We start from the raw sequence: 21888 nt of genomic DNA on the forward strand, positions 1-21888 counted from the left end.
TATATGCTATTTCCCACGGTATAGAAAATTCTGTGCATTTGTAACCTGCATTAGGGATTTACATTAAATATCTCCCAGTGACTTTTGTTCCTGCAGGAAACATCTTTTAACTCACTCATTGAGTCAGGAGTAGTATAATTACAGCTCATAAAGATACAGATATGATTATAACGTTGATGCAATAGACTCTGCATATTCATGTTTCCAAAGCATTACATCTATGAGGTATTGTCACTGCATCACATTGTCATGAAATGATGCATTAATGTCACCATGCCAAGTTGGCATACGCAAAGTGCTGTCATGATTATGTTCTACATTACCATTACACTGCTTTGGTGTGAGATGGTATAATGTGAGCATTGCATCATCAGCATGAGGTTACATGCCAGCCTTCTATGATTGGTTACATGAGTGCTGATGTGGGCTTAGATGATATTACTCTGTCACCAGATCAGTGCAAGATGGTACCTTGCCCCATAAGGTGATGTGATGTTACCACATTGATGAGAGATGATTGATGTGATATTAGATGGAGCTGATTGCTTTGATATCACTGGGGCAGGGCAATCCCTGTGATCTCATGGGGGAAGGAGAGGCAACTGATGTGAAGTTAATAGGGATAGGAGATGAGGTGACTGATGTGATGTCACTGAGAAAGCGGTGAGGTGATTGATATGTTAGCCGGGTGCAGGGGAGGTGATTGATGTGGTATCATTTGAGAGATGAGGCAATTATTGTGATGTCACTTGGAAAGGGAATTGTGATGTTAGCAGATAGCACTGAGGCCAACAATGTGAGCTCACTGGAGCTAGGCGAGCATTGTGATGTCATGGGTGGAGATGTGAGGTGGTTATCCATATGATGATGTCAGCGAGGCACGGTGATCGCTGGGAGCAGAGAGGAGCGTGGCCACGCGACGGGGGAGGGGGGGTCACGAGGACAGCAGACGACCCTTGGCTGACGGGGTCGGCCGAACGGATCGCGCCGCGCGGGGGCTGGGCGAGGCGACTGCGCCGGCTTCAGACAGCAACACGCGGACCCTGCCTACGTTACCCAGCATGCCCCAGGGCCGGGCCCGGAACTGACTTGTTGCTGCATCCGGGTGGGGGCCGCCTCTTCTGTCAGGTTGTCGACCCCGTCCCTGCCGGGTGCTTTCTGCGTCGGGTCAGGCTGGTAGGTGCCCCCTGTCCCGGGGCCAGGCCCCTGTCCCGGGGATCCTCCCACCGAGGAGCCGGGCCCAGCGCACGTGAGCGGGGGGGGGGAGGGGCCGTGCTCGGGGCCCCTCGCTCATGCCCTTTCCTCTCCCCCGCAGAGCGTGTGCCGAGCGGGCCGGCCATGGCGGACACAGCGCAGAACGGGCCCATGCAAGGCGGCGCCGGCGGCGGAGCGGTGGTAAGGAGAGGCCCCAGCGGCGTGTCCCACGCGGGCGGACAGCTCCCTCCGTGCCCTGCGCTGGTGTCCGCTCTCGGCCCTGGCTGCGGGCCCAGGCCCTGCCTCGCGTGAGCGGCCCCTGCCGATCTCTCTCGCCCTTTCCCGAGCCCTCCCCTCTTCTTCCACCTCTCGCAGCGCCGGGCTGAATTCTCCCCCCTCCCCGCCGCTCTGGGGTGTTACGGGTTCTAGTGCCACGGGGCCCGGGCAAAGGCACCGGCCCTGCTTTCAAGCGTGCCTCGCTGTGAGCTGCTGGGCCTGTTCCTTAACTTCATCACTTTCCTCTCTTGCACAGCCTCCCTCCACCGCCGTCCTCAGCCAGTTCTGCGTCTGTCTCTTGCGAGCGTTAGTCGTTTCCAAGTTTTCCATGGCCATCGTATTCCAAAGTGCTAGATCCCTGAGGCTTGCCAGAGCTTGCTAGGAAACCACTAGGCTGGTGCTTAAAATGTGATGGCTAATATGTTTGAAAATCCTTTGGTAGATAGGGCCAGTTATAGTTTTGAATTTGTGATAGTTGGCGAAGGTTCAAATTCTCTCGGAGTTCACCTTGATATGCTAGCACGTTCAAAACTACAACTTGTCCTGTCCCCATAAAGATTTTAAAATGTGATAGCTATCAGGCAGTAAGAATATTACTTATTTCCTACTGTGGATAAGTTGTTTAGTCTTGGCTTTGGGTGGACTTCTTTCTTACATTGTCCCTTTTCCATCTCATTGTATTAATGTATTTTTACATAGTGTGAGTTTTTAAAATTGCCATTCCAGCAATATGTGAGACAAATGCTCACATGACCCATATGTATACTACATTTGTTACTAAAACTTCATATTGGTGAAAAAAATTCTTCACTTTGTCCGCTTCAATCAGTTTTGAGAGGAAACATGAGAAAGTTCTATACTTTCTAGCTCAGGTGCACTCAGACTCTCTTTCAGTTCATGATGTTGCAAGGGAATATCTACTTCTGAATTAACTTTTCATTAAAATTTAATTGGATCTTGAAACAAAATATACTTATCACTTACCACCTTGTAAATGTTTTTTTCAAAATGTCTTAATTAAAATACAGTAGTACATATATATTGCAATTTAACTTGCAAATAAGTGACGTGATCATAAAATAAAGACACTTGTAACTTCTAAATATTCAATAATTATTTCAAAGTTAATGGTCCTAGCTCACAGCTGCGTTATCTGCAGCAGGGGTGGGGAACATTTTTTTTTTTTTTTTGGGGGGGCGAAGGGCCACTGACCCACAGAAAAATCAGTTAGGGGACCACAAAACACCTCTCTGACATGGCCCTCAGCTGAAAAGCAGAAAGACATTCTCCCATATTTCCCTTGCATACCAGAGCTTAGTAGGGTTCAGGCTAGTAGATTTTGCAGGGGAAAATCCTTCAGGCAGTGCTTTACTGCCCTATGAGGCAGAGCCTATGGTTTGGATCCAGCTTTCTTATCTGGCTTCAGCCTGTGAGGCTCAGGGTTCCTCACCCCACAATGGAGTGCCAGCACTGGTGCTCCAGCCCCATGGGGGGATTTAGAGGAGCATGGGGCTGGAGTTCCCAGTGCAGGCTCCCCAATGCTGGCGGGGAGCTGTGAGCCTCCAGGGCTGGATTCAGCCCCCAGGCCTTAGGTTCCCCACCCCAGATCTACAGAGTATCCAAAATAAAACAAGTGTGTGGAGATGGGAACTAATCTTCAAACTGCAAGCCAGATCTTTGCCCCAAGCTTTTCTAATCAGAAGGCTGCCCTAATGAGGCATTTGCAGATTCCTCTGATGTATAGGAATCCCTGAATGGCATGAAGTTGGCTTCACACTACTCATATATAGAGCTGTTGCCACGCTGAACTCATCTAGAGAGCCTGTGGATAAAGTATGAAATGGCAATGTTCCAGATGGTAATGCTCAGTCAGATGCTCCATAGAGGAGATTTTGCCTGCTGGTGTAATTTAGATCAACCCCAACTGGCCCCAGAATAGAAAGGTTGAGTACCTGGCCTTAGAGATGGAAAGTATAAACTTCAGTCATAGCCAACAAAGTGGATGCTTTTATCCAAGCAGAGAATTGGGAGAAAGGAATTCATATGATTAGATCTTATTGAAAGAGTGGCTGTATACTGAGTAACAATATAAGTAGTAAAATAAACTTTTTAGTCTACAGGCTAATTTGGTCTCCTGATAAATTATGCATTACTGAAAATAGGAGAGAATGTCAGGTTTGACTATAACTACATGTTTAGACACCAATTTGTGAGTGTCTTTTTTTTTCTTTTCAATATAGCAATTTATGATGACTAACAAGTTGGACACAGCAATGTGGCTTTCCCGTTTGTTCACAGTCTACTGTTCAGCTTTATTTGTTCTGCCCCTTTTAGGGTATGTATTGCACTATTTTCACTTATTTTTGAATGTTACAAAATAACTATCTTTTATCTTATTCTTGTGCAAGCTTTCAATTTCCCAAAGATTACATCGGTTGTAAAAAAGTGAGTTCAGATTTTTAGCTTGTTGAGGTTTTAACTTTTATTCTCGCTTCACCAGAACAGCTTGAGAATTTAAGTTTAGGTATTTTATTAAAATTATTTTTAAACTTTTCCCCCCATAAAATTTTAATTTTGTTTCCTTGGAACTGACTAGGAGGACTGCTTTTTTTTTTTCTCTGTATGTCTGTGAAATAATACTTTTAATATTCTGCTATGCTAAGTGCTGTGCAGATCGGCATGCTATGTAAATACAAAATACCTTTAAAAAATTGATACTAATCTTTGTCTTGGCCTGTGGTAGTAGAAATAAATAGCTTGAAGTATTGTTCATTTATGATGCAATCCTCAAGGGAGGATGGTTTGTATGGTAACCTTTCCTCTGATAATTTGCAGGTTGCATGAAGCAGCTAGCTTTTATCAACGTGCCTTGCTAGCAAATGCACTTACCAGTGCTCTTCGACTACACCAAAGGTTACCACATTTCCAGCTAAGCAGGGCGTTCCTGGCTCAAGCTCTGTTGGAGGATAGCTGCCATTATCTTTTGTATTCTCTCATCTTTGTTAATTCTTATCCTGTTACGAGTATCCTTTATCTAAAACCTCTGTTACCTTAAACATTACTCCACGAGTGAAGAATGTGACCTTTAATTCTCTTCTACAACAGTCTTCATTGTGATTTGAGAAACTGATTTAAAACCAAAGTGTGGTGCTATTTGTAGAAAATACAGCATAATGAAAGCTATGATTGTCACGGAAATCATGGAATCCATGACTTCCATTGACCTCTGTGACATTTTTTGCCCCAGATCTCCTGCAGCTCCCATCTTGCCTTGGTGGGGGAACCCCCTGCAGCTGCCTGATGGGGGGGACTCGCATGAGCTCCTAGCTGCTGTGGTGAGGGGTCCTTATAGCAGTCCAGTTCCCACGCCAAGCTGTGGGGGACCCTGGAGCTCCCGCTAACCAGCCGTTGGTGGGGAAGTCCCCATAGGCTCCCTGCTACCATGGGTGATGCACCCCCCTGAGCTGCTTGGCCCCCATACAGGACAACACTGGAGCTCTCACTCGCTGCAGAGATGGGAGGCCCCAGAGTCCCAGCAGCAGTGAATGATAATCCTGCCTCCCCATTTTTCAGGGATATCTTTAGTGAAAGTCAGGGACAAGTCATAGGCTTCTGTGAAATTTTGTGTATTGCCTTGATCTGTCCATGACTTTTACTAAGCATAATCAAGATAGCTAGTCTCTCCCGTGTGGCATGTGGCCATTACCTGGAGGGGCTACTTTTAGGGTGAAAGTACATTTCATTCTCTGCTTCCAGGCAATCTTTTTTTTCCCCTGCGGAGACTCTTGAGAACTAAGGCAGTAATATAACAAACTAATTTAATGTAATCCATTAAACAGCCATCAGGATGCTAATATCTCTGTCACTACCACCCTGAGCTACCTATGAATTCTATCTAGAAGTGGGGCACCAAATCAGACTATTGTTTTGAGCTTTTGAGGCTTCTTACTCAAGTTTATTTTTACTGTATTCATGAGAATTTTAGCTATTGAAATATTAGCTTTCCACTTGATGACAAGCAACAATAATTTAATAAGTGATTCTCTTATTCAGGTTTGCCTATTTTTGTTTCTCTGTGCTAAGATGTACCTTGCAGCAGAGACATCCGACTGACATTTTGAAGCTGTGCTGTGGTTGGGGACTGAAGTATAGTATGTTAATAAGTGGGATGCCATTATTTACCTAAAATAGCATTGTAGACCATTTTCTAGAGATTTCATGCTATTACCAGTTAATTCTGTAGTGACCATTAGAGTGAAGTACAGTGAAAGCTTTGTTATCTGGCACTCAGGGGGAACAGCAGTTGCTGGTTAACTCAATGTGTAGGCTAACAAAGCAGCCCTTGCTGGCTTCCTTCAGGGGGAGGAGGAAGCCCCAAGGAGTGGGGCCGGCAGCCCATCTGGCATTGTGCTAAATTCAAACTTTGTTAATTGGCTGGGGGCAATGCCAGTTGTTAGAGTTTTCCAGTTAAGAGTGCCAGAATGCAAAACTTTTACTGCATTTACTGGGGTATATTTTTTATGGAAGAAAAATTCCTGACCATAGAGTCAGGTTGTGATACTTTGACAGTACAGACTAGCTTTTGAATACAGGCAGTCCCCGAGTTACGCGGATCCGACTTATGTCGGATCCGCAGTTACGAACGGGGCTTTTCTCGCCCCGGAGGACGGGAGCGGCGGGACGCCCAGATGTACCGTGGTCCGCTGCCCCCGTCCTCTGGGGCGAGAAAAGCTGCTCCCCGTCTCCCTGGTCTGCAGGGAGACAGGGAGCAAAGCCTTGGAGCACGCCCGCAGCGGGACAGCCCGGGCGCGCCTGGGCTGTCCCGCTGTGGGCATGCTCCAAGGCTTTGCTCCCAGTCTCCCTAGTATGACCTGCAGACCAGGGAGATGGGGAGCAAAACCTCGGAGCACGCCAGCAGTGGGACAGCCGCGGCGCACCTGGACTGTCCCGCTGCCCGCGTGCTCTGCAGCTTTGCTCCGCGTCTCCCAGGTCAGCAGACCAGAGAGACGGAGCAAAGCCGTGGAGGACTTGGGCGGTCCCGCCACTCCCGTCTCCCTGGTCTGCTGGGGGGGGGGGGGGGGGGTGCAGCTACTGCCCCCCCCCCCCAGCAGACCAAGCTTTTCTTGCCTACCCCTGGGGTAGAGCAGCTGGGGGCTGCCAGGTTGGTCCTGCAGCGCCGCTCCGGACCAACCTGGCAGCACCCCAGCTGTTCTGCCCCAGGCGTCCTGATTCAGCCGCTGCTGGTCAGTTTCAGCAGCGGCTGAATCAGGACGCCTGGGGCAGAGCAGCTGGGGTGGAGCAGCTGGGGTGCTGCTGGGTTGCTCCAGTAGCGCCGAGGAGCCGCGCTACTGGAGCAACCCAGCAGCACCCCAGCTGCTCTGCCCCAGGCGTCCCCAAGTCAGCCGCTGCTGAAACTGACCAGAGGCTGACTACAGGAAGCCTGAGGCAGAGTTGCTCTGCCCCAGGCTTCCTGGATTCAGCCGCTGATCAGTTTCAGCAGCAGCTGACTTGGGGACGCCTGGGTTTCTCAAGTTGAATCTGTATGTAAGTCAGAACTGGCGTCCAGATTCAGCCACGGTTGAAACTGATCAGTTTCAGCAACAGCTGACGCCAGTTCCGACTTACATACAGATTCAACTTAAGAACAAACCTACAGTCCCTATCTTGTACATAACCTGGGGACTGCCTGTAATATCTTTAATACCTGGTTTAATCTGTGCACTCTGTCCATCTTCTGTTAATAGTTCAGACTTGTCAGCCTGATCAATCACATCCACTAAGGTAAGTACCTTTCTGTCACTTCAGCGCCAGATGCTTAGTAGTTACACAGAAGACTTTAATTTCTGGCTCTGTGACCTTGGCTTGAGAATGAAGTTTTGAATGCACACTCTGATATAACAATACCAGAAAGTGGGGCTGAGAATGTATTTTGCTCTACTTTTGCCATCGGGTTGACTTCTGAAGACTCAGATGCCAAGGAGTAATAATCAGTCTCAAGTATTAGAAATAAGTGGGCTTTGTGGAATTTAGTTTATGCCCCTTACAGCTGTTACATTTCAGTATCTGTTGTAAAGGTTTATCATAAAAAGTTTCTTCTAGTGGTGACAATGCATTAGATATCTTCCCAAATTCATTCCATTGATTCATCTCAGAAACGAGATCGTAAATTCCATTAATATACTTTGTTAACTTTTTAAATATTATTGTAGTGCCTAGAAGGTCTAGTGGAGAGCAGAACTGCATTATGCTAGACCAGTGTTTCTCAAAGTGATTCGCAAAACCACTTTGAGAAGCCTGCTAACTGGCCTTGCCAGTTGTTTGTTTACTGGCACTGCAGCTACGGAGCCTTGCAGCTCCTATTGGCTTCTTTTTGCTGTTTGCAGCCAAGGGGACCTGGCCTGTGCTGCTTCCTGTGCTCCCTTTGGCTGGCAATGGTGAAACGTAGCAAATAAGAGTCATGAGGTTCAGTGATTGTGGGGCTGGTAACTAAACAAACCAGCACAGCCTATTAACAGGTTTTTCAAAGTTGGTTTCGTGGACCAATTTGAGAAACACTGTGCTAGGCAGAGTTTACAATCTAAATGGACAAGACTGGGAGGGAGAAAGGAATGATTATGATTCCCATTTAAGGTATGAAGAGATTGAGTAATTTACCTAAACTTTCTTACAGAAAGTATCTGGTGGGGTTTGGGAATCAAACTTAGATCTCCTCAGTCCCTTTTTCCTGGCTTTTGCCACAAGATCACGTTCCATATTGGGTAAGAAAGAAGTGAAACTAGGCAACACACAAATGACACTGCATCTTTCACGTTTTTAATCTTATTATGAACAAAACCTGATATAACCAGAAGAAAGAGATGAGTTATGATGCCCAGGAAGCTTCACACATCCTGAGTAGAAAACTGTTCTGTTTTGATGGAAACAAAACACAGTAAGAAATAATACAGGTGTGTGTGATGTTTGTCTTACCATTAAAAATAGTTCAGTTTAGTCTTTTCAGAACACCACAGAAGGGGCTGTTTTGTTGATTATGCACCCCTCTTCTTTAATGCTATTTTTTCGAAAGGAAATATAGCTGCAGAGAACCGCTATATACATATCTCTGTGCTTTATACACCTGTCACTGATTTTGAAAGCTTCTTACTAAGAATAATGCTATACTTGATGCTGTAACAACTGTGTTATTTCAATATGCTGTCATGATATTAATTGTACAGAATAAATGTATTGAAACACTTTCTGGCCTATAATTTTCCTTATTGATTGCTTCAGTGAGTATTTTCCCAGTTCTGCTGTTCTCGTTGCTTCATGCTGCCACATATACAAAGAAGGTCCTCGATGTAAGTATGGTGCTATACATTGCTCAGTACTATTTGATATCAATTATCCTCTCTTTATGGCTAAATGGGAGACTTGTCTTTGAAATGCTTTTATGTTCCAATGTGAGGTCACACACAAATGATGAAATTGAAAACCACTGAGTTTAATTTTTGCATCTACTATATATTTTAGAAAGTTTGTATGTTTGTTTAAGAACTCCTCCTTAATGGTAAGAGTAGGGCCACCGAATTTGGTATACAGCTTCCTCTTATCGTAACTTAAAACAAGATTAAGAGGTTTGGTTGTGCCAGGAAAATGGGATGTGCCTGGAATGGGATTTCTGCTTAGTTTTATGAGAAGCAAAGAGACAAACACCAAATCAAGTACAGTCCTCCAAACTGACATAACTCAGCAAATGTTGAAAGAGACTGAACCAAAGGTGAAAGTAAGCTGGTGTGCCTAGATGCACCACTCCAGTAAGAAGGAACCGGCCAGTTAGGGTGCTTAGCTGAAGGAGAGAGCGCATTGCCAGCCCAGCTCTTGGGGCTCTCCAGGCAGGTGAAAGTGGCTGACTTGTTACTCTCCCTCTCCCCCGCATTTGTATGGGAACATTGCTGGTTGTTCCCCTTTGTCACTGTCAGGGAATGAGGGAAAAGTGCACAGTTTGCTGCATTCCTCTCCCTCTGGCTGGGAAGGGCAGGGGGCAGATGAGCTGTGCACTTTGCTCAAGCAGCTTCAGCCTCCCTGCTCTCCCCTTACACGTTCCTACACACACATACCAACCCCTTTCCCTGACTCCCTCCTCACCCCATTCCAGACTTCTGCACCCCCACATATCTCCTGCCCTGAGCTCCCCACATCCCTAAGCCCCTGTCCAGAGCTCCCCCCCCAACATTCCCCAACTCCTTACCTTGAGCCCTGTGCACTTCACCCCACATTTAAATTTCTTACAGGTTCTGTTGTATCATAACTCCTCCAACTTTCTGCCTGAGGGGCTCCTCCCCGTGTAGGTACTTCATTCTAGTGAACAGAATAAGGCTATTGGCCCTCCCTGAGGTAGCTGAAACTAAAGTGAGAAAAGATAAAGCTGGATTTTTACTTCCCCAAAATCACACCTACCTGTGCCTTGTGGAGAATGCTGAAAAGTAGAAGATACTTATGTCTTCCTTAGAGGATTTTAGGATTATTTGGAAAATATGTAAATGTGGGATATTTTTCTGCAATGCTCTCTAAATTCTTTATTTGAAGTATTTTTAGAGGATCCTAGGATATTACTAGTTTTCAGGTAATTAGATAGGATCTCAAAAGTTGCTGAAATTAAGTATTGCTGGTAGCCATTAAGATGTGATTTAAAACTAGAGAAAGATTGTCCAGTTTGGTGCTAATTGACTATTTTTTCCTTTCCTAAAGGCAAGAGGTTCGAATAGTCTACTCTTCCTGAGAAGTCTTCTAGAAAAATTAAATGCTAATCAACAGAATATTCTAAAATTCATTGCTTGCAATGAAATTTTCCTGATGCCAGCTACAGTTTTTATGCTTCTTAGGTAAGAATTACAGAAAATATTTTCTAATATATTGACTTCTTTACTTGAACATTTCCTATCCAAGGCCTCAATCTTGCAGTGAGTTCTACCTTAGGATGTTAAATTGCGGTTATCTGCCTAATCGTGTAGTCAATAAAATTTGTATTGACTATGCGATTAGTCAATAAGGGCCGCTCTACAGAGCCGCAGCAGGGGTAGTTCCAGGAGCTGGCTCGAGCCAGGACTGAGGAGCTCTGCATTTTAAATGTGGTAAGAACTGCTGGGCTCTTATTAAATTTAAAATGCAGAGGCACAGCGTCCCAGATCAATGCAAGATGGAACTGTTCGGTCCTGGCTCACGCTGAGCCTTGGCCTGCTGCAGACAGAGTCAGTGGGAGGGGGTGGGTGGAAACAGCACTACAGAGTGCTGGGGAGAACTGGCTTCTATTCCCTGCCTTTGCTACCTCTCAGAGAGGCAGCAAGGGTGGGGAGAATGAGTAATCAATACTCCACTCGACTACCTGATCAGCTTATGCTTATTGGGTAGTTGACTACTCGCTAACATCCCCTACCTAGGTACAGATGTGGAGCCTGTGTAGAATGCATTGCAGGATCTATCCCTTATCTTTTTTGAGACAAATTTATTTAATTTCTTCTAGATTAAAATCTGACCAAGTTAGATTTCTCAGTTTCATACATCTGCAAAATTGAATTGAATTTTTGCTGCCTTATCAGTGAGCATAGAAATAAACTTTAAATGCATGGTGTGTGTATGTATTTGTGTGTGTTTGTTTGGGTACCAGAACTGGATTTGATCCTAGACTAATTTATTAGGTAAAGTTGATGAACTTTGGTCAGTGTAATTGAACACATAAAATTGGTAAGGGAGTAGGAACGTAAGTTACTAGTCAACTATCTGATAAGCAAATGTGTATCGCATAGTCGACTTGACAAGTCACTCCCTCTCCCCGCCCCACTTGATGCCTCTCTCAGAGAGAGGTAGCAAGAGGGGGTGGAGCAGGATCTGATGCTGGGAGGAGAAGGCGCAGGGACACAGTGGGGAACTGGTGGTGCTGCCACCTTTGAAATGTATTTCAAAAGCAAAAGTTCTGCGAGGAGCCTGGAACAATCTGGAGACTCGAACAGTCCCATGCTGGCCCCGTGCTCCTGGTAGCGCTTTGCTTTTGAAATGTACAAGAGCCCTCCTGCCTTTGAAATGTAGCAAGAGCTGGCAGGGCTCTTCCTACATTTCAAAGGCGGAGGCTCCCTTATTGACTAATCACATAGTTGATACAAATTACATAGACTATTTGATTAGTTGATTGATCTAAATTTAACATCCTTGTAAGGGAGCTAGGATTTTAGCTTTTAAAACAAACAAATAAATGATGCTTTCAGTTTTAAATAGAGTGCTCAGACGTCTTAGAAAGCACCTCACAGTGTTAGAAAATGTGTGAGCAGAAGCAGTTGTGGTCCTAGCTTTAAAGAACTTATAATCAAAGGACTTGATCCTTCAGTTTTCTCAATGTGGTCCTGATTCTTCAGTGATCACCCTGCATCGCTGTAGAGTCCCATTGACTTAGAATAGTGGCTACAAGCTTTTCCATTACAGTAGACTTCAGTTGGGGCTCCTTGCAGGCATAGAGGATCTGTCTGCCCACAGGTCATTATGTCTCTTAATCTATTTTTGTCAGCAGGGACTATTCTTTATTCTTTGTTGGACAGTTTCTTAACACAGTGGGGGTATGTCTAGACTGCACCCCTCTGCCAGCAGAGGGATACAGATTAGGCTGGGCGAAATTGCTAATGAAGCGGGGATTTAAATATCCCGTGCTGCTTTAGCATAAAAATGGCCACTGCTTTTTTCCGGCACGGAGCTTTGTCGGAGAAAAGTGGCAGTCTAGAGGCTGATCTATCGTTAAGGAGAGTCTTTTCCGATAGATCCCTTATGCCTCGTAAAACAAGGTATACAGGATCTATTGGAAAAGGCTTTCTTTAGCGATAGATCAGCCTCTAGACTGCCACTTTTCTCTGACAAAGCTCTGTGCCGGGGAAAAAAAGAGGCTGCCATGTTTATGCTAATGAAGTGCGGGATATTTAAATCCCCACTTCATTAGCAATTTAGCCCAGCCTAATCTGCATCCCTCTGCCAGCAGAGGGGTGCAGTCTAGACATACCCTGGGTGTCCTATTTGAGTGTGGCTTCAAGGTACTACCATATTACTGTTGGTAATCTGTGTTTTTGCTTTGTCGTGCTTAAATCTGTGGTGTTAACTTATAGCAAGCCATTTATTTTAATAGGGATGTTATTGGTGATAAACTAGGATACACTGATGAGTGTATAGCATGTGGGTACACAGTTTTGAGCAATGGATTGGACAAGTGACTAAATGAAGAATTTACTGTACTCTTAAGTCAATAAATGAGTTATCTACATTTGTCTCAAGATACAAGGCAGATGCACTTCCATCATGTAAATCTTTTATTTTTTTTAAAACAAAACTAAAAATCAAGACCAGTGATCCCCTGTTGTGTAAACACTCCATACAGTTTCATGATCTTTACAAGTTTGATTTTGAAATATTTATAGGAGTGTATAGCTAAGCTGGTAGAAGTTAAAGGCTAGCATTTCAACATCCATTTTATGTCTCTCCTATTTTATTATCTTTGAGCAAAATAGACTCTCTTCCGAGCCAGAGTGTACATTTTTGTTTGTTTTGGAAGCATGCTTAGCTTTGTTGAATTGTGACTAAATTTCACAAAGATCTCAAATCAAGGGTCCTCTCTCAGCCTGCACATAGTAAATGCATTTTCCATTCATTGCCGTGTTCCAACAGAAAGAGTGAAGATCTTCATGGGTATATGAGGATTTCTTCCAACCCATTCTTAATGTAGCCATAACTTAGATTTTTGTTGATCCTCTGGTTACATTAACGAGCCAGTTTTAGGAATTATTTCTTTAAATATGAGATTTAATTGTTTACAAATGGCATTTTGGACTTTCTGAGATTGGCCTCTGAAGAATTGTATCAAGCAAAGCTTATCCTCAGGGTAGTATGTTAAGGACGCTTACGAAGTCAAATAAGAACTTGTGCTTACCTTTAGTGTTGCAAATTATCTTAACAGATACTTTTTCATTATATATTCGTTTATGCTTTGTGAACAAAAGATGACGTATTAAAGAACTCTATTCTATAAAATATACAGAAAATATCCTATGTTGTTTAAACGTAACTACCTCTGAAGATTGCTGCTACTCAGAATTTTATGCTGTAGACATAGAAAGTTAGACTTAAATTCAGGTGGAGAATGTAACTTTTGCTGGAGAAGATATGTCTTAGGTAGGCTCACGTTCTATACCAAGATCAGCTTCTTTAAATTATTAAGCAAAAGAGGAAGGAATATATCTAATGTAGCTTTTTTGGAGATTGGGCAGAGATGAGCACTTGCTGTCTTTACTTACAGCCATACAACATAGTTGAAACTGATGGGAAATCAGATGTTGAAATTATTTGAAAAATCAGGTGAGATCTGTTCAGAATAATATTTTAAAAATATCTCACGACCTTTTGGACCATTTAAAATCAGTATAAAACACTTCCCCTTTCCCCTTTTTTTTAAATGCAGGATTTTCCCTCTAGTGTAGTTCAATTTATTTTATCCTTCAAATTTCTATAGTATGTGGAATAAAGATGCCTCCTTTCATATGTTCTTGTCAAATTGTCATGTAGACATTTGGTCTTGGACACTTACACAGCAATTTTACAACCTGAGTCTTGTGAGTCCAAGTCTGTTGATGTGGGCCAGCTGCTGGTGTTTTATTGCACTGTAGATACATAGCATGAAGTACTATTGCAAAGAATTGAGGCGTGAACAAGTTGATGCCAAGTTTGTAAAGTGTAATAAACTTGTGTTGCCCCAGAATAACCATTGCCAAACACCACTAAGCATATGTAGTATCTTGTATATAGCATTGAGTTTTAAACCTTAAAATGCATTTTGACAGTATGTAGGGGTGTTGTGAAGAAACTCCCATAAAATGCCACGCTTAATGGCAATTGCATAATCGGCCATGTAAGTCAAGTATCTATGCATGTACTTGGCTGGTTGAATACCAGTTTGCAAGCACCTATATAGAATTACATAGTCAAATTAGAAATGCAGTTGCACCCACTTCTTTGTTTATCACATCTTGAAAATCGGGCACATAAAGCAATTACTGTGAAAACAGTAATGCTGCATGTCCTTTGTGTGTTTAAAATTTCATTTATGGCATAACGTGGTTGTTGCTCTTAAAGTTTATAACTTTAGTAGATGTGAATATGCTGATAGTTATAGAAATATTTTTGTTTTTTGTTGTCAAACCTGGATTCTCTTAACAAATGTGATCATCTGACTAGTCTCAAAATATATGGAGTTTCCTTATTCTAATTGCAAAACAGATTGAGCTTGTATTGACAAAACTAAAATCTTTTTTTCCTTTCAGTGGCCAGGGGAGTTTGCTTCAGCCTTTCATTTATTATAGATTTCTTACCTTGCGCTATTCCTCCCGTAGAAATCCATATTGCCGGTAAGCATTACATTAATAATATATTTAAATTTCTGCACAGTTGTATGCTAAAAATGTTACATGCTAGAAATATAACTTACATGGAATTGCAACCCTTAGTTCAGAATTAGAATTGTCCAAACTACACCATAAATCAGGGGTGGGCAATAATTTTTGCATGGGGGCTACTTCATAAAGTTCAGAAGTGTCTGCAGGCCAACATGGAAGGGGCAGGCCTCGGGCAGAAGAAGCGGGGCCATATGCTGTGAAAAGATGCCAATATATTTTATATACAACAAAGTAATTAAAATGTAATCATAAACAACTGCATACAACATTATCCAAAGATTATGATATAAGGCAACACTTGTAAAATTTGTAATAACTACAACACTAACACTAAACATAGGGCACTGAAAATTAATACTTAGTCCTGCCATGACTGTAGGGGGAGGCCCCTTCCAGACCTATGATACTATTTCATGGAATCAAAGTCCCTGTTTTTCTTCCCACCACATTAAGTATATTCAGTTAAATTTTGAGTTACAAAAGATTCCCCCACTTGACTATGAAAATGGCATCTAGATATTTTCATCAAAACCAGTTATAAAGAAATAGGTTGGTTATTGGGTATTCAAAGGAATCCTGTGTCTCTGGCAATGCGCTAGAGGCGTGGGGAGCTGCAAGCCCTTTCAGCTGTTTCTATTTAAAGGGCTTTTGTGTTCTCCAAGCTGCTAGGGTTGCTTGGCAGGGGCTGGGAAGGTGCTAGCCCTTTAAATAAAAGGAAAAAATATGTAACACTTTAAAACTAACAAGACGGTTTAATAGGTGATGAGCTATTAAACCATCTTGTTAGTCTTTAAAGTGCTACATAGTTTTTCCTTTTGTTTTTACAAGATCAGACTAGCAGGCTACCTCTCTACTACTAGCCCTTAAAAAGGCTTGCAGCTCCCCCAGCCTCTAATGCAGTTGCTAGGGAGTCAAGAGACTCAAGCCCTTTCCACCGTTTCTATTTAAAGGGCTTGAGCCTTCCCTGCCACTGCTAGGCAACACCTCTAGTGAGTTGCTGGGGACTGATCCCTTTTAGTGGTTTCTATTTAAAGGGCTGGCCCCTTCCTTTTGCCTGTCAGGCAACGTGTTGTCTAGCAGCTGTGGGGAACAGGAGAGCCCTTTAAACAGAAACAGCTGAGAGAGCTCACAGCTCCCTGCACCTCTAAGGAGCCAGAGAATCTAGCCTTTTCAACTGTTTGGCTGTGTCTAGACTGGCCAGTTTTTCTGGAAAATCAGCTGCTTTTCCGGAAAAACTTGCCAGCTGTCTACACTGGCCGCTTGAATTTCTGCAAAAGCACTGACTTCCTACTGTAAGAAATCAGTGCTTTTTGCGGAAATACTATGCTGCTCCGTTCGGGCAAAAGGGCCAGTATAGACAGCTAAGATTTGTTTTGCGCAAAAAAGCCCTGATCGCGAAAATGGCAATCGGGGCTTTTTTGCGCAAAAGCGCGTCTAGATTGGCCACGGACGCTTTTCCGCAAAAAGTGCTTTTGCGGAAAAGCATCTGTGCCAATCTAGACACTCTTTTCCGCAAATGCTTTTAACGGAAAACTTTTCCGTTAAAAGCATTTCCGGAAAATCATGCCAGTCTAGACATGACCTTTAAACAGAAAGGCTTTGCACCTTCCCACTCCCCAGCTACTCAAGGCTGAGGAAGACATGAACCGTTTAAATAGCAGCAGTTAGAAGGGCTCCCACCCCCTCCCGCTCCGAGGCAAGGAACTGGGGGGCGGGGCCTGAAACTGCTTCGTGGGCTGGATCAAAGCCCTAGGTGGGCCAGATCCGGCCCACTGAGAGGCTTTTGCCCAGCCTGCCATAAATGGAAGGGTTGCTTTTCTCCTCCGCTAAATTATGGCTGTACAAGTAATATTGTGAACGTTTTTCATTGTATTTTAGATAATTGTTTTGTGACATGATGTACCTCACTTCTATGAAAGTTTTTGTATCCCTAAACTTGTTTGAAAACCAAAGCCTCAAAAGTATAGTATACTATAAGAAATCAATAATTCAGTTTCACCATTGATGTCTTTCAGCAGAAATCCAGGAAAACATTTCAATGCTTGACATCTCAAAAAAAATCTGTTAAAGCTGTATGATATTATACTTGATTCATTTACTTAATTATATGTGCCCCCTAGAAAAAAAAATTGATTTTCTTTGGTGCTGAAAGGATATTTTGAATTGTTTCTATTGTAAGTTTTGCTCTGCAGTTTTTCTTCCTGTGGGAGGGTAAGGGGTTCTAAAACATTGGCTTTTGTTTCTCCTCCATTTTTGGTGTCTTTGCTCGGTTGCTTGCACCTTCTATCACCACTTTTCTTCCCTTGCAAAAACCCATCATCTTCCTTTCACATTCCTCCCTTTTCATCTTAGTTTGCCTTTTAAGTTTGAAGTAGCTTAGAAAAGTGATTAAAAACCTGAAGATTTTAAAGGACAAGAGTTCTCACATTCATGCTGAACATTAACCTCTTACATAAAATGACTAAACTGAGTTGTCCAACATGAGATTAAGTAATTCAATTGAAGAATTTAAGATTTAATAACTGCTGATCAACACAGCTGTGATGTAAATATATTTCTTAAAAAAATCTTCTTCTTCTCAGGACACTTTTCACAGAGCTGAGGATCGTTGTTGAACACCTAATAATGAAACCTTCATGCCCTCTTTTTGTAAGAAGACTGTGCCTCAGTAGCATTTCCTTTATAAGCAGACTAGCACCAACAGTTGCATAATTAACATTCAGAAATGTTTATGTATATATTGTGAACATTATGAGCAGCTGGCATTTCTGCTAATGGTTATAAATTCCAGTTTTTACACTGATCTCACTCTAGTTTGTATAAAATTGTGTATATGCTTCCCTCCGAGATATTCAGTGCATCGTCTCACATGTAAGTCCTAAGTTTTCAAGAAAATATTGCTATGCCCTATTGCTAATTGGTGAAAGTATCCATTTGTGTCTTAGCCAAAACTATTTTAAAGAAAAAATACCCAGGTGTATAGAATGTTAAATGAAAAACCAAATGGCAAACAGAATTGTACCTGTTTTTCCCATAATATAGTCCTCCTGAAAGCAGATATATATTTAAGAATTTTAGTCAATCCTAGCTGTAGCCATAGCTACTCTAAAATGTTACCACAGCTTAATTTTCAAACTGTGATTGATAGCAATTGGCATATAGACACATGCAGTACGTTTTGGACAGTATTCTTTTCCACACTTTAAATATACCCAGTACACTTAATTTGTTTAAATTTATGTAGTCAACTCATGTATGCAAACATGGCCCATTTAGAAGGTAATGAAATGGATTAAAAATCTCATAAACTGTGATGGCAGTTTTTTGGGATAGAGTCTGTTTTTAATGTAATTTAAAAGTGAATATGCCAGCAGATCACTAAATGCCCTCATACTTTCACATCCTGTATTTGGGAGAATTCTGAAAGACCCGACCATGTCAAACTCTCTAAACAGTGAGATTGTCTTTCTATATGATGAATGTAACTTTGCCACTGTCGGGAAATCATTGACAAATAGGCTTCTAGATACAATGAAGTATTTAAACTTCTACCCATCTCAATGAATTAATCATTGTGTATTGTAATAGTGCAAAATATTATCATTGCAAATACAAGTGGTCTTGTATGTAAGTGCGAGACTGCAGCAGTACAGGCATCACTGTTGTTTTTTCTTAAAAAAAAAAAAAAAGGTTAATCTGTAGCTAGTCCTATATACATTCTTTTACCAATTTCTAAGAACCACGTTGAGATGGAGAGTTTAGATAAAGGATTGCATCTGGTCAGATATCTATTGAAACAATTACTATAGAGAAAATTTGACATAAGTTAATCTGTTCCTATAATAACGCTACTAAATATCTTCGCATCAGAAATGCATGTGTAATTAAGTGATTTTTTTCATATTCACCCACCATACCTCATTATTGAAAGGGCATTCATTTTTCCAGGAATTCCATTTGTCTGAATTTAGTCTGTTTCCTTAGTTTAGGGAAGATGTTTGATTGATACTTTAGTTGCATAGAAGTTAAATTTTATTAATTGAGCTTCTCCTTTGTAATTCAGTGTTCTTTATTGTTGCATGATCAGACCTTATTCTAAATATTTGGAAAACTCTTGCTCCTTCAGTCAAAATATTTCCTTATTTATCTGGTTTGTTGTGTATGTTGCAGATGTAATTTGGACTTGTCAATCATTAGTTTCTGTCAGGAGCCGTGCATTGTACATTTTGCTCAACCTCCAGGTACTGACAAAAATGTCAATAATTTTACTTGAATGCTCTGATGTTGGCTTTTTGAGCACAAATAGCTATTGTTACTCACTGTGCAGAAGCAACTGCATGCTATACTCTGATACAGCTGCTGAGACTTGCAACCAGCCTCAATATCTGAGTATCCAGTGATGTGAATGTTTTTATAAAAAACTAATATTTCTACAGCAATAAAATGAATCTTAAAAATCAGTTTGCTAGTTAGATGGCTTTCTAGTTTATTTCTTCTGTATAAAATAAGTGGAATATTTTGAGATGAGTCCTGAAGTTGAGCAGAGTGCAATTTTTTTTGTGCGTGCATGCTTTTCTCTACTTATTTCCCTTGCCACACTTGAATCTACTTAAATGCTACAAAGATCAGAATCCTGACACCACCTTTTTATACTAAGAAAGCAAGATTTTAAAAGTTAGCACTGGGGTTCACAATCCTGGAGGGCAGCTTTCAAGAGAAATGTTAGTTTTTCTTTTAAATTTAAATTGCAGCGGTTAAGCTTTATGCATCTTTTGTACTCAAGGACTTCTAGCCAGAGGAATAGAAACATAAATCAATTTTTTAGCCTACCTGTCTTTTTACAGCAGCATGCAGTGTTTAGAACATTGGTGAATGTCGTTATTGAAAAATGTATATCATTCTTAAATGCCGCACACTGGCATTGGACATTATTTGTCTCTCACTTATACCCCTGCAACACCACTGTCTTAAGAGGAGTTACTCTTGATGCATACTTGAGTAAGTGAAAGATGAACAAAGTCCTTTGCAGTGGTATTATATCCTGGGACCAGTACAGCTACAGGAAATGTACGGGAGATGAGGTAATATCTTTCCTAGGACCATCTTCTATTGGTGGAAGGTATAAGCTTTCTAGCTACATGCTTCTTTTTTCAATCCTTGGTATTTGCAAAAGTTCATTTAAATCTACATCTCCCACTGCTTTCTGCAGTCAGATTCCGAAAAAGTTAGAGAACCATGTGCTAGTGACATTTTGTGTGCCTAAATTGCCAGTTACTTCATTTTTACATGGGTGTGACACACTTGATTTCAGTGGAGTTCTGCTGGAGTAAAAGTGAAATAAAACAGTGGTGAATTGGGCCTATTTCTTATAACACATTAACATACTCTGAACATGCGAGAGGGCAGCTGGGTGAATAAGTAAGTCTGCTGTGAACAGAGAATTTGAAGAAGGTGAAATGGCTAGAAAGAGCAGAGTTAGCAGGTCTGAGGAAGGTATGATTCTTCCCTTTCAAAGATTTAACTAGATTGGATTGATTCTAATTAAAAATAATTTTATGAGTAAAATGAGTATTAGAAATTTATTAAGCAGCTTTCCATGCTTGGGATCATGCTTTGTAGATGTCCTTATTACTCACAGTATTACCCAGATTTAGACATATAGCACAAAGATATAACTGACCAAGACTGCGGGCATATAGGTCTGCCTTTCATTTGAACAACCTAGCTAACATAACACTCACAGGACAGCCAAGTAGTGGGAATAGTTTTCGCCCTCATTTTGCTTGCAAACTACAAGCCAACGCTTTGCAGCAAGTGTTCTTAATCTGTCATTAAGTAAAGCACCTCAAGTGTCAGGGATATTATAGGTGTTCAGCAAGCAAACTATCATACATGACTGTGTGAAACCAGAATGGAGTTTTGCAACTAACATGTGGAATTCAGGTTCCTGACTTCTCAAGGTCTGGTCTGGAGAAGTAACCATTAGCAGTAGAGTGACTGTACTTTTTCCTGATTTCACTAACATGCATGTCTCTGAATAAAACTGGCCACTTTTCTTGTTACCTTAGAAGCAAACACAGATCTCTCCAGACCCTCTGATCATGGTGAGTTTTAAAGGTTGGGGGGGAAAGAAGGTTGGGAATGGGTCCTTAAGAAAGTACACTTGGCACTTGCGTAGGTGTATATAGAAACAGTTTGTAAAAAATGGTACACTTCTCCACAGGCTGCAATTACTTTGGTTCACATATCCCTCCTGAAGGTTAACAGTAAACCCGGACTCTGCTTCCAGGTGTTAGCAGGGCACACCCTGCTTCTTATGCAGCCAAACTCTGTGCCACCTTCATTCAGGCAGCACAGTATGAAGAATGGTTTGGAAGAGGGTTGGTACCACAGCAATGGGGAAGTGGGAGCCCTGTCATGGAATCTCCATGAGAAAATTAATAAGTATATCAGGCAAAGCTTCATCACCACCCAGCAAGGCAAGGGTCTATTGATATCTCTATGTATATGAATGCTTCATTTGGAAATAATGTAAGACCCAGGCAGCTCACAGAAATACAGCCTCCTATCACTCCATGCTATTCCCCCCTCCCCTTTCTGGTTGCCACACTGCTTCTCCTCTCCCCCACCCCTCTCTTCCAGCAACTTACTCTGCGTCTCTTTTCTTGCTTCATGCTCCACGTCAAGTTGCTGAGACCTTCTAAACCAGTGGTCCCCAACGCAGTGCCCGCGGGCGCCATGGCGCCCGCCGGGGAATTCGTGTGCACCCGCTGACAACCTGGGCCGGCGCACGGGAGGTGCCGGCCCCAGGTGCGCGACACGCACCGGCATTGGGTGCGCAGTGCTCGGGCGGCCCCAGCCCCGGGGCAGATGCGGGCGCTTGGGCGCGCGGTGCTCGAGCGGCGCTGGGGCTGGCCCCAGGCGCGTGGCTCGGGCGGCAGCGCCAGCCCCGGGCCCA

At 42.5% G+C, this 21888-nt stretch overlaps 1 protein-coding gene across 1 annotated transcript; it reads left to right on the forward strand.

Moving 5' to 3' along the window:
• The first annotated feature begins 929 nt into the window (after window positions 1-929).
• Window positions 930-19390, forward strand: TMEM33 (transmembrane protein 33). The gene is made up of 8 exons (XM_006111914.5): window positions 930-1176; window positions 1316-1395; window positions 3711-3805; window positions 4306-4493; window positions 8743-8810; window positions 10201-10334; window positions 14799-14882; window positions 17513-19390. Exons 2-8 carry the CDS (start codon window positions 1339-1341, stop codon window positions 17640-17642), a joined length of 756 nt encoding a protein of 251 aa, XP_006111976.1. The 5' UTR covers window positions 930-1176; window positions 1316-1338; the 3' UTR covers window positions 17643-19390.
• Window positions 19391-21888: the final 2498 nt, after the last annotated feature.

The sequence above is a fragment of the Pelodiscus sinensis genome, chromosome 4 (assembly GCF_052426305.1).
Source record: "Pelodiscus sinensis isolate ZL-2025 chromosome 4, ASM5242630v1, whole genome shotgun sequence".
Classification (NCBI taxonomy): Eukaryota; Metazoa; Chordata; order Testudines; family Trionychidae; genus Pelodiscus; species Pelodiscus sinensis.